The sequence below is a fragment of the Topomyia yanbarensis genome, chromosome 2 (assembly GCF_030247195.1).
Source record: "Topomyia yanbarensis strain Yona2022 chromosome 2, ASM3024719v1, whole genome shotgun sequence".
Classification (NCBI taxonomy): Eukaryota; Metazoa; Arthropoda; class Insecta; order Diptera; family Culicidae; genus Topomyia; species Topomyia yanbarensis.
In genome coordinates, this window is record NC_080671.1 from 176,987,791 (window position 1) to 177,000,625 (window position 12,835).

At 36.5% G+C, this 12,835-nt stretch overlaps 3 protein-coding genes across 7 annotated transcripts in view; 1 reads left to right on the top strand and 2 right to left on the bottom strand.

Moving 5' to 3' along the window:
• The window catches only part of LOC131682217 (uncharacterized), a 59,281-nt gene that overhangs the window by 27,605 nt on the left and 18,841 nt on the right, over positions 1 to 12,835 (bottom strand). For 4 of the 5 annotated variants that reach the window (XM_058963547.1, XM_058963545.1, XM_058963546.1 and 1 more), the window contains exon 2: positions 9,916 to 10,503. In XM_058963547.1, the coding sequence (XP_058819530.1) occupies positions 9,916 to 10,118 (203 nt within the window). In that variant the 5' untranslated portion in view covers positions 10,119 to 10,503. Of the gene's footprint in view, positions 1 to 9,915; positions 10,504 to 10,571; positions 11,051 to 12,835 lie in introns of those variants that run through there. The other variant, XM_058963548.1, reaches the window with a different exon arrangement.
• On the bottom strand, positions 806 to 1,354 carry LOC131682218 (endocuticle structural glycoprotein SgAbd-8-like). The gene has a single exon (XM_058963551.1). It carries the CDS (start codon positions 1,298 to 1,300, stop codon positions 929 to 931), a length of 372 nt encoding a protein of 123 aa, XP_058819534.1. The 5' UTR covers positions 1,301 to 1,354; the 3' UTR covers positions 806 to 928.
• Positions 1,979 to 2,422, top strand: LOC131682220 (endocuticle structural glycoprotein SgAbd-1-like). The gene has a single exon (XM_058963553.1). The coding sequence runs from the start codon at positions 1,997 to 1,999 to the stop codon at positions 2,363 to 2,365; it is 369 nt and encodes a 122-aa protein (XP_058819536.1). The 5' UTR covers positions 1,979 to 1,996; the 3' UTR covers positions 2,366 to 2,422.

Genomic DNA, 12,835 nt, shown 5'->3' on the forward strand with positions numbered 1-12,835 from the left:
GTATTTAGATCGATACATCGACCTTTGAATGGCTCTTTGCACATTTGAGCAACTCATTTTTTTTTGGTTGCGCATAAAACTCATAATCTACTAAATCCATCAAAATCAGTGCACTCTTTAATCACGCTTCCGACGCACCAACATACGCCACTCAATTGAACATAACGATCCTCACGGGTCGGCTGAATCACAATCATCCAGAACATTGCCACAATCATTCAAGTTCGCCCGCTACTGCCCAGAAAAGAGACCTTCATCTTCACTATTTACATCTTCTACAGCACACAACATTCATAGACATAAAGATTGCCTTCCAGTTATTTAACAAGTGGAAAAAAAGCATGTGAAATAACCGCTTTGCACTTGTTCCAGTTCTAAAAGGCAAACTAGAGCGATCTGCCACTGCCTGTTCGTTTACCGATCTATCGAGGAAGCACTCGAGAAAATTTAAATTAGAAATGGCTGTAATTTCGCACGACGCGACGCGCCAGTTGATGTTCATGGTTGCTCCACTGGTGATCAAATGGGTTTGCGTTTGCGATCGCTGTTCTGTTCGGTTGATATCAAATTCAGCAAAACAATCCTACATGTTTTTTCGCAGGTTATTAAGTGATTTGAGCGAAATAGTTTTACGTACATAAGTGGTCGAACGCTGCTCAAAAATAATTATCTCGCGACGTTCAATCTTATTTCGTCATTCTAAATCATATTATTTCTTCAACCCAACTATGATCCCCGGAATCCCCTATATAATAAAGTTGCATTTTAATTGAATGACAAAGAAATTATTATATTTATTGCACAACATAGTTCGATTCCTAGCTACACATCTAACACTAATTTGAAGCTTATAGTTCACTCTACTTATCGAAAATAAACATTCTGAGTATTTCAAATCGGCATATTTACACTGTCGCGAACTCTACAATTAAAAACTAGCAGCTGGTGCCACCGGTAAATGGGTTCCCTCTGGATGGAATCCATTCTCATCAGCCGTATACTTCAGTTCGATCTGAGTTCCATCCGGAGACGGGTAGGAGAAGCTACCGGTTTGTACGAGCGCTTGAACCTGTTCCGTTCCACTTCCGTCAGGTTTCGGCACCTGTACATTCTTTAGTGATCCTTGAGCCTCTTCTTTGATTCCATTTCCGGCTTCGAATGCGTACTGAAAACTTCCGTCGGGTTGAATGTTAGAGTTTTCGCTGATGATCGGCACTGGTGTAACGTTGGACGATGATCCCTGGGGTGCTGCGTAAGCCACAGCGATCAGGACAAAGAATAGTGCAACGAATGCGTTCATTTTGAATGAAATGTATTGGTAATTTTTTCGAGAGACTGTACACCAATGGGAACACGAGATGCTACTATGTAGTGCTAAACTCTATTGTTTGGCTTTTATAGTGAAAAAGTAGCATCAAGTCAAATATACAAAGCAATGTATGTAAACGCAGATGGCACCTATTATCGTCATGGTAAACTAATGAAGATGAACTTGGCTATCACTTCACACCTTCACCTGGCCATGGGCAATGTAGTTAGTGATTTTTTCTGATCGAAACCTAGACTTCTCTTAGAAACCTAGAGAAGATTTCAATTTAATGTAGGAGAATATTCGTAATGTTTGTAACTCGGTAGATAACTATTTATACGGTTGAGTAAACAGGTGCTGTGGATTTGAGTTATCCCAATAAATATTAAATAAAAACTAACCAACTCCATGATTTCCCTTCTGTAATTAACTTGGATTATTAATCACGCTTAGTTGAATACAAGATGTCTGTTTGTTGCGATGATGCTATAGTTTTTCGTATTGTTCCATGCTTGCATCGATGGAAGGCTCAACCTCTGTCAATGATTAACACCTATGTCGCGACAGTTTTTGAATTTGGTAGGGCAGCTATATATAAAAACCGCTATTAAACTTCAATCTACATGTGCATCTCAGTGCTTCATATCTTCAGACAGATCTAGCGAATAATACAATCTAGTCAAAAATATGAAAATGTTTGCCGGTGTTTTAGTGCTTGTACTGACGGTGGGCGTATCTGCCGCACCACAAGGCTCGGAAACTACCCCGATTCCTATAGTGTCGGAATCGGCCAGTATCTCCCCGGACGGTGCATTTGCCTACGCTTACGAAACGGGTAACGGTATCAAGGTTGATGATCAGGGAGAAATCAAGGTAATACAGGTTCCAAAGGAGGATGGTACGGGAACGGAACAGGCAGCGGTTTCCGTGCAGCATGGCAGCTATTCGTACAAGGCCCCCGACGGTACTCCGATCAGTGTCCAGTGGACGGCCGACGAGAATGGATTCAAGGCCCAGGGAGATCATCTGCCGGTGGCACCCAGTGCTAGTTCGTGAGCTGTTTGAATTGTGAGATGGCGTTTTCGTGGTGTGAATGAGGTTCGAAATTGGAGATTGATGCAACGTCGACAATAGAATGTAATTGTGATTGAATTGATATTGTTTTACTTCAGTCAATTGGATTAAATATACTATTCGTGATTGAATATTTTTTGGTGTATGTTTCATTAAACAGAATATGCGTAAACGAATCTGTGCGCAATATTTTTCCAAAATATGCATCAAGCTGGATATCTGATGAGGTAACATTGTAGGTGTTGAAACATAACACTGCGAAACAAAATAATTTTTGAGCGGAACGAAGAAAATGGCAAAAGTTTGGTGTCCCAGGAAACCCCTGGTGATGAAACCAAACCAAAGCTTGTATGGAGAACAATATTTTAGCTCAATCGGACATCATTACGGGGATGCGGCGTTTGAATATTGATTTCAGTTCTTCATGAAATGTTGAAAATCCACTTAAAACAATTTTATTTTTTCAGTTCTAAGAAGTTGGAAATTCTGGAAAATATCAAAATTTTTATTGTAATGCTCTATGATTTCAAAAAATTTTCCCAGCGAATTGGTCTTGGGAGCAGAACAAATAAAAAGATGGTAGGGATTTAGAGTTCCAATTACATCAATGTGAAAAGATTTTTGAAAAAAATTTAAACGGGGCTCCACAGTTTAAAACCGACGCTTTGTGAAATTTTAAAAATACACCTTTTAGGCGAAAATGGGCATCTTTGATTGAATTTTCCTAACAAACTGGGCTTGGGAGCAGAACAAATAAAAATTTGGTGGGGATTTAGGGCTCCAACCAAATCAAGAAATCCCCTGCCATCTTTTTATTTGTTCTGTTCCCAAGCCCAGTTCGTTGGGAAAATTAGCCAAAAATGCTCATTTTCACCCAAAAAATGTAATTTTTTTAAATTTCACAAAACTTTGGTTTTAGGCTGTGAAGTCCCGTTCCAATTTTTTTCATAAATTTCTTTGCAACGATTTAGTTGGAACCCCAAATCCCTGCCATCATTTTATTTATTTTGCTCCCAAGCTCAGTTTGTTGAGAAATTTCGATCGAAAATAATGATGTCCAGTTGAACTAAAAAAATGCATAGATTACTTTTTCGATGTAATAAGCATTTTAATTAAGACTTTATATGAAAATTTAATATGACCATTTTCATTGTTATCTTCCCTCTTGAACACCCCTAGTTCAAGCTTTGGTTTTAAACTGTGAAGCCCCGTTCCATTTTTTTTGAAAAATTTCTTCACCGGGGGTTTCCTGGGAACCCAAACTTTTGCTATTTCTTTTTTTTGTTCTGCTCCCCGATCGTGTGTTGAACAGTGTAATCTAACTAATGAATGGTTTTTAATCTTCAAGGAGAAAGAAAGATTACAGGGGATAAGATAAATCGTTGGGAGTGATTTGTCTAAGAAGATTAATGTCACTGCATTGGTTCTTTGGGATGGGACAGAGGTATTTACACCTAGCCCTGGCTAATGAGCGTAGGTTAAAGCGCATCCCAAGTGACAATTTTGGTTATATTGAAGTTTTATAGCGTTTAATAAAACTAATATTTAAAACCTCTCATGCCAACCTTATGGGCTTATGTACTTCCTACAGGCTGCTATAAACCCATGTTATGACAAATTGGCCCTGTTTTATTGTAATCAGTAGAACTTGTTATGCAAACTATCATGGGAGTAATAGTTTTATTACAGTTCTATTCTACTCTTCAGGTGTGATATTAAGCCAACAGCATAAAACCTTCTCCTGACCAAGCAGTGTGGAAAACCACTATATAAGCGCTATTAAACCATCATAAAACTGTGTAAAGTCTTCGTGAAGAAGTCCAGAAAACTTCTTATGCTATCCATGTTAGAGCTTTCAGTTTTAACCTGAATTTTTTCACTGCTTAAATATATTCAATAAAAGTTTATCGTGGTTTTATTCCTTAGCATCGCATGATGCCAATCATCGAACAAAATGCCATATTGTAATGTATTTTTTTCAGAATAGTGAATAAAAGAATTTTATTATTGTTCATAACACATCCATGCGTGTTTGAAGGCATGCCGTTAAGGATTTATGGTGAAACATCATGAAAGAGCAACGCAAAATCAATGTGCCCCATGAATTCTACTAAAAAAACAGCATTCGGTAATATTTTTGCAAATATTGAAACAACACTTAACCAAGTTTTGGTAAAAAATGTTAAATGTTTTGTTAAAAAGTGCAGATTCTTTCAAAAAATGTCTCAAAACGTTTGATTCCAACCTTCATACGAACAAGAAGGCGTATATTTTAGAAATTTTACTTTGCAATTTGCTATTTTTGCTTCAAGGCGATATTTTTTTAATAAAACTTGGTATACTTGAATAATTCTTTCATAAGACAATTCCTCCAAAAACGGTCATAAGTGAGCAAATCATATAGCAAGCGTGTGGCACTTCTGCATCTATATTGAGAGAGACAAGTTTTATGCTGGACTAAATCACAGCTTGCTGGTTTTGATTATGTTGACAGCGACTTTGTCCAGGATGGTAAATGAAAGGGGGGGGGGGTTTACTATGTAACGGTGCGGTTGTCAAATTTGAATAGCGCAATAGATTAAAATAAACACACTGAATACTCGCCATCTCTATAGTGTGTTCACCATTTACTGTCAGTGTCATTCCAATCGAGCACGCGATTTGTCAATAGTCCTCGTTCGTTAAAGATTCGCAGAAATTTTCTTCAAATTATGTATCGAAATCTAGGGACAGATCTCTTGAGATGCATTTTTAAAAATCAGCGAATATTTACTTTCCATCAAAATAGAAATTTGAAATGCATTTTGCGTTGCGTGTAAGACGTCAAAGCCCTGCCACAAACTAACTTTACTCCAACAAAGTTTCGAATGAAGTAGATCAGCGTAAGACGCTTGTTGAACAAATGTTTCGGCAAAAGAGTGAAAGTTGATACAAAAATGGAAATGAAATGCGTTTTTTTTTCAAATTTGTTATGGATTTCTATAGTGATCTAACACTAGACCGAAATGCATTTGTATGAGCTTATTGTTTATAGTACTAAAACGCAGATGGACTTCCTTTTTTGTAATATAATGCGAGAAGTGGTTCTTAAAATTGTTGCAATGGCTGTTTTTGTCGGCGAAGTCAATTTTTGTAAACAGTCAAAAAACAAATCATTGCAACCCTCCCAGGTAATTTAGCCTCTGTAAGTGATGTATTCTTCATCACACCTAGAAATAATGAAAGTCCCTTTATTACATTGCAGTTTTCAATATTAAAAATTGCCATGCCCTTTGAATCAACTACCAGCTTTTATTTAATTATCAATAATGACATAAATTTCACAAATGATCTAATTTCGATATTTTTCAAACGAATGTTAAATGTGTTTTCTAGCTTCAACATAAGTCACCAAATCGTAAATCGTTTTAAAAATGAATCAATTAATGATCAATGAGCTTCTCGTGATTGACGACTGCATCAGCACGCACAAAAAAGTTCTCACCTTTATTTACCGTCTTGATAATCATCCTGGAGAAACGAGAAAAACAAACCAATCCTCCTGTCAGCGGTTGTTCAGAAATTGTTAAGAGTTATTAACGTGCAAAGACGAAATAATCCTGTCTTCTGCTTTGGGTCAAAAGAAATTGAGGGAGAATTCCATTTCCAAATGGTATGTTCGAAGTAACTTATTTGCACTACAGTTACTATATTACATGCAAGTAAACAAAGATATATAATATAACTTTTTATGACTCCTTAGTATAGCTCATGCCTTTCATAAGAGTAATTATTTTAAAGAGGTTTTAATATAGACATTCCAAAACCTGAATACGTGCAATAATCTACGATAAAATTGTCTTATAACTTAATCCTTTGTTGTATGTTAGTTTTATTCCAGTTCCAGTCCAACCACTATATAATTTGTAGCTTTATCGTGGAAGTCATAACATAGTTTTGTAGTGAAATTTAGGAACAAATGAAATGACAACTGCATAAAACCATAATAAAATCACCGGTTTCAAGGATTCCTTCATAAAACCATGATAAAACAATGATAAATCCCCGAGGTATTTTAATTGTTGTTTGAGATAGAGCTTTACTGTCTTCGATGAAGTTGTAGAGCAACACATTTTAGGCAAATTTGCTGAAGACATGCAAGCTCTAGTCTTTATATTTTTCATTGCACGAGAAATTCAAATGTAAGCTTTAGGGTGTTCCTTAAAAAACGTTTTTATTTCTATAACTTTTGAAGTTTTTATTTTACACTAAAGTACCCTTTGGACAACTCAAAGATTATTTTAGGGCGCATAATTTGCTTAAAAACATCAACTACTTAACTTTTTTCGTTTTAAAGTTATAAGAACTTTTGTATAAAAAATATAACTTTTTCAAATAGAACTATCTTCGATTCGGGCACTGAACATTAAATACTGTTGCAATATATACTCAAAAATAGCTTATTTTTAGAAAAAAGTATATATAACTTTCTAACGAGCGAAGCTAGAGGTTCAATATATTAAGACAAATTGTTCCCCTTCAAAATAGCTGAAAGTATTTCTAAAGTGATCTTAATGAAAAATCAAAACTGCAAAAGTTATACAAAGGACACCATTTTTTAAGAAACACCCTAAGTTTTTTGGTAAGTTTCTTGTAAAATGAAAAGTACACGATATAGAATTTCAGTGTCTTCTACAAAGATTTTTAAAATTTCATTTTCTTCAATTTTCTGGAACACAGCGAAACTCTATCTCGAACATTTAAAAAAGTTGATTTAGATTTAGAACCACCCTACCCACTATTTAAAATAATAGAATAGTATTGTAAAGTGCAATATTTTATCATGACAACGAAAATACATTTTTTATATTGTTCACCGTGAAAGTAATTCAAATATATTACAAGGAGTCAATTAATGAAAAACCAAATTTTTTATATAATTTTGTCAGTTTTCATTTGTTTCAACCTATCCTTCAGATGTTTTTCAGAGTTTTTGAAGACGAACATCTTGATCTTCTTATACATCAAAACTCTAGCTTTTTGTTGTTCAGAAGAAATAAGCACTTAATATTTCAAAAATAGATTTTTTTTGAATCAATTTTATGAAATTTTAAAAAATATCGTGTTCGCTATTTTTTGTTCATTTATAACTATAATCATGACCTTATTTATAGTTCAAAAAGAATTATCTTTTATTTGCCCCAAATGTGTGATATTGTTATTCCAAACAACGTGCTCATAACTTTTCAACGGAAATAGCTAGATATATGGTACCATGAAACAAATTATTCGCCTTGAAACAAAGACTAAATACTTCAGTTTTTAATGAATGCAGCAAAAGCTATTGGAATAAAATTGTATTTCGAAGAAACACCCTAAGCTCCGACTTTAAATTTGTTGTAAAATAAAAAGTATGACAGATAGAGCTTACATGTCTTAAGCAAACTTTTCCGAAATTTGTCGTTCTACAACTTCGCTAAAGGTCGTTTTGCTCTAGTTAGAATGATTAAAAAGTTAATTTTTTGATCTTGGTAAAATTAGAACCACCCTAACTGTTGTTTTAACAATTAGAGGTGGCTCATAAGCTACGGAAACTTCTCCTTAATAGCCTTAATAAGGCTAAGTTGTTTAGTTTTAGTAAAATATCAAAATTCCTGCTAAATTTGCGTTCTGGACCACTGTGCAATGCGATAACAATGTGTTCTTCCTGGAACGTCATAGCCCTCCTGGAATAGCATTAGAGGTAGAGCATTGGACTGGAGATCCAAAGGTTCGAATCCTGCCGTCGGGGTGGTAGTTTCATATAATTGCTTTCCTTTTACTGAATATTTCTATCCGTTTTCTGTTGGACGTTTCCAAAAATTTTAAAAAAGCATTCATTTTTTTCATTTCAAACATAACAAAATACCATGGCTTGCTGCTACGAAGATATACTGTCGAAATCATGCGATGCTCCTGCGAACAGCTTAGGTAACAGATGTTGACGAAGTAGGAGCAGAGTTAAAAATAATCGAAGCTTTTTTTGACGGCTGAAAATGAACCTGATACGACTCGCGGTGAATAGAAAAAATATTCATTCAAATATCCATGTTATTCATTCAGTATCGTACAATATATTCATTGCACTAATTATCTAGGAAAATGTCTTCAAATACCGGTAAAACATATGAAGCAACGATCATCATCGCCTACATTGTGCTTGGGCCTACTTTGATGTGTTTGATTCGTTGCTGCACGGTCGCTTCGTTTAATAATCGGAGACGAATGAAAATCTGCATGGATGAATGGGCGGTTTATTCGTTTGACGTTTTCAGCTGCGTCACTGAATATTGAAAATGAATGCGGCTGAATATGATCAATTTTCATTCAATATTTGAATATTTTTAACTCTGAGTAGGAGTAAAAACGAAGCTAATTTGTAGGTAATTGATGATCCCACGCTTTCGTCATCTTTTCACTATTAGATGGTGACCAAGCAATCAAACTCCATTTAGTGAAAGATTAGTCAAACCAAAGTGCTTATAGCGTTTTCGTTTTTTTCTTGGTGATACATCGGTGTAGTGCAAAGAAAGAGATAGACTGATTACAACCAAGTTTGGATGAGTGTAGCACCGACTACACCGGTGTAGTGCACTGTCAAAAACGAAAATGCCATTAAAGTTGTAAGACGATTCGTCTTTGGCAGTAACTAGATGAGAAATGAGGTTGGTGGGCAACAAGTTGCCTGCGAGGGAGAAAAAATGACAGCAAAACACTTTGTACGCAAACTGAAATCCAAGCAATCATATAACGAGATGAATGTATCATCGCTACACACTCAATTCGGCTCGGTCATTTTCCCAACAGCTGTGTAGTCAGCAAACCGATATCGCAGTAAAGTGAAATTGTCTTGCTGATTTTTGGTGAAATATTTTCCGAGTCTCAGCACTCAAACGTCACTTTTACTGAGATCTCAGCAAAAAAAATGTTTGCTGAATTTCAGCTGTTGAGATTTCGGCAAAAGATGCAAAAAAAGCTGAGATTCGGCAGAAAAAATTAAGTGTGTATGTAACTTGTAAAAAATGTTCTTAGCTGCCGTCTTTAAATTCAACATCGGTGGCTAATCGGTGGTTTCGATAATCGTATCACCGGATAATAAAAGCGCCTTGAGTCAAACCGTCTCGAAAGTAATACATTGACACCGGAAAGGTTTATTTGTTCAGGTGATTGCTTTGTTACTGCGTTTGAAGTCGTTTTTCACTATTTATTAGTTATCAAGAATTGTATGCAGATGAATTATGGAGAGTATTTTATTAAACGAATCAATTAGTATATTTGCAAGCTGCCAGCTTCAGCAGTGGGTGTCTAGTCACACATCGGGTTTCAGCAATGAACTCACCATACTCCGATCGGCACGATTCGTCCAAAGATGGGCACGACTGACACACACCATTCCAAAGCTGCGACTGTCAGAGCCAGCAGTGAAACGTGCAGCGAATAAATGTTAGTTTACCCAACAATAGTCCCATCATCCCCCGTAAATAACTCAATTGAACAAGCTCGTTCACACTTACCACATATCCCGCAGCCCATCTCGGATGCTGACCAGACTGCCACGGCGCTCGGATCTGGGTTTGTCGTGACGATGGCTGCCCAAATGCCAGAATCGGAGCCGTTTGTGGTTATCATCTTCGTAGAACGGATTCAAGTGTTCCGGGTAATCGTGAATCGAGCTCTGGCTGGACGTTCGGCCCCGCGGGCTATAATTGTATGACATTCTGTTTGCACTGCCACCGAACTTCAGCAGTAACGCCACAAACTGCCAGGTGACTTTACCACCTTCGGTAGTTTCAAATCAATTTGCACTTTTTGCACCACACTCTATTATAAAACTGCGATATTTCACCACTTTTTCTGCGCTCACTTGTTTCTTTAAACAACCACAGCAAAACCTAATGTTTTATCTCGTTTTTTTGCTCAGCTGGCAATCGTGATGACGCTGATGCTGTTTAAACTGCACTCTTGTGTCGCTTGCTTCAACCCTGGTTGGTTGCGAGAAGCGTTATTCAGCACTTAGTTAGCGATGAGATGATAATTCGTCGAAATTTACGGTGGTTTTGCAACCATTTGGATGTACAGTTTCGAGAACGTGTTCTAACGCGCTGAAAAACAACGAGTCGAAATGAGGAAGTATAAATCTTGGATGTTAATTTTGATTTTAAAATTTCACCCTCGAGAATCCGTGCTGCTGTTGCTGCTGTAAAGTGCCCGTCCGGTCGGCAGGAATCGCGGAATTAAATTACGTGATTGTGTGTACATTCTATTGCGAGCTGGTACCTGTTATCTATAGGTACGTTTTATACCAGCGTTTTTATCTAATCTCTACCGGCATGTGTACAATGCACACACCATGAACTGGCTATCAGTGCAAACTTCGTCTTCACGCTCGAAGTAAGGAGCTATTTTTGTCGGCGAATAAGATATCGGAATGCTACCTGTCTCACCGATGCGATGGCGATGCTATCATTGTGGGTAAATGGTTTTTAAATGAAATAAATCTGTTCGATTTCTCGTTTATAGATTTTATTTAGCAAACATAATACGTAAACATATAAACTCACAGGGTCGGCGGAAGCCCTGTTGGAAGTATGGCAAACTCCTCACTTGAGCATTTTTCATGTGAAGTTGAAGATTTCGTTTTCATTTGATTTCTCTAACTTCCAAAAAGACTTTTGCATTGTTAGGAAAATAATAACTCATTAAATTTCATTTTTTCTGATTTTCCATATTTCTTTGAAACACCCAACCCTCTTAAGACACTCTTTTGGCCACAGCTCAGTTACTTTACACGTGAGTTCAAACTCTTTCGGTAGCCCTTTAAACACAGATTTTATCATAAGTAAAACGCATGACACAAACTCGTCATTCGAATTGGAATAGAACTCGTGACTTCCCGCCACTTGTATTAGTACTAGACTAGACAGGCTTTGATCTCCACTGAATGTAAGTTCAACAGCAACTTGACGTGTCATTACCCAGAAGTACATATACACAAGGTCATTTAGCAGCAACCGAGCGAAGCTCCCTGCAGTGAATAAAAACATAAACGATGGCACGAGTCACAGAGAGTCATCCAGTAATCAAGTCCGGTTAAGCGTTGCGAAATGAGATGAAGTGAATTGAGGCGGAAAACGATCGTATTAATTTGTAGCTCAAATTGCCGACCTACTACCCCAGACGTCCATTATGGCGTTGTTATGTGGAAGATGCAATACATTAATTTCGCATTTTACATGTGGTGTAAATGTCTAAAACATTTACTATTTTTTCTTTATTTCAGATGTTGAAGAATTATGTGACGCATTTAGGGATAAGAGTATTTCGGGACAGGGGTTTAATTATAAAAAATTGGGTCATTAAATGAAGAATAAAGTTCCTCTTGTGTTACATAAACCGATAGCCCTCATCTTTCAGCCCGAGAGGCAACTACTGGATTGGATAAGAGCACTGTGAGTCGAGGTATTAAACAATAAAATGCATTTCTGCCCGCCACTGCACTTTCCGAACAACCCAGGGTCATTCGGAAAATCAAGGCTGATCCCAACATATCCGATAATGATTTGGAGAAAAACTGTATACTATCCGCTGAACTGTTCCGAAAAGGCTACAAATGTTACCAAGAAAATAAAAAAAACTAAAACAACAAACAGCGGTCAAAATCCAAACCCATATGCTGTACGACCAGGTGCTGATGAAGCTCAACGGATGTGTATTAATCGACGATGAATCATAAGCAAAAGCCAATTTTAATCACATCCTATAGTTCAAATACTATAAGACTACGAATTTGGAAGTGTTAAAAATGTCATGCCATAACCAACAGATTTCTCCCTTAATCAAGTCCCATGATGATCTAGTTACGCTTTAGTCAGATCTAACCAGTGATCATTGCAGCGAAAATGTGCAACAATGGATCAGTAGCAATGGAGGACAGCTCATCCTAAAAAAGCAGAATCCATTTAATTGTTTCTAGTTCCGTCCGATGGACAAGCAATAGACGATAATAAAGATTAAGGCAAAAGTCATTAGCGTTACAGTGATCGGATTAAGAATTAGTGTAATCAGCTAGCAAACACCGTGACTGTCGCAGGTCGCAGGTGAGGTCGCATAAAATAAAAATAATAATATCTCGAATAAAATAAATAATCAGAAACTGAATAAATTAAGTCAAATGAATAAGATTAATAAAATTTATGAAAATAAAAACGTATACCTATAATTTAAAAACAGAGATGAATGAATTGATAAAATATATTAAATAAACAATACTAGGGGAATGTGTTCGGTTATCGGCACACTTTTGTTTTTGGCTCACAACATTACTCCAATTGAACAATATATGAGAATAAGCATATCAATAGAAAGCTAGAGGCCTTAGCTAATAACTTATGAAAGAATTAATTTATTCTGTCAGTTTGAAAAAAATATTAAGAA

Bases quoted from the DNA above. Each gene is read 5' to 3' on its own strand.
- LOC131682218 (XM_058963551.1), bottom strand. From the start codon at position 1,300: ATGAACGCATTCGTTGCACTATTCTTTGTCCTGATCGCTGTGGCTTAC.
- LOC131682220 (XM_058963553.1), top strand. From the start codon at position 1,997: ATGAAAATGTTTGCCGGTGTTTTAGTGCTTGTACTGACGGTGGGCGTA.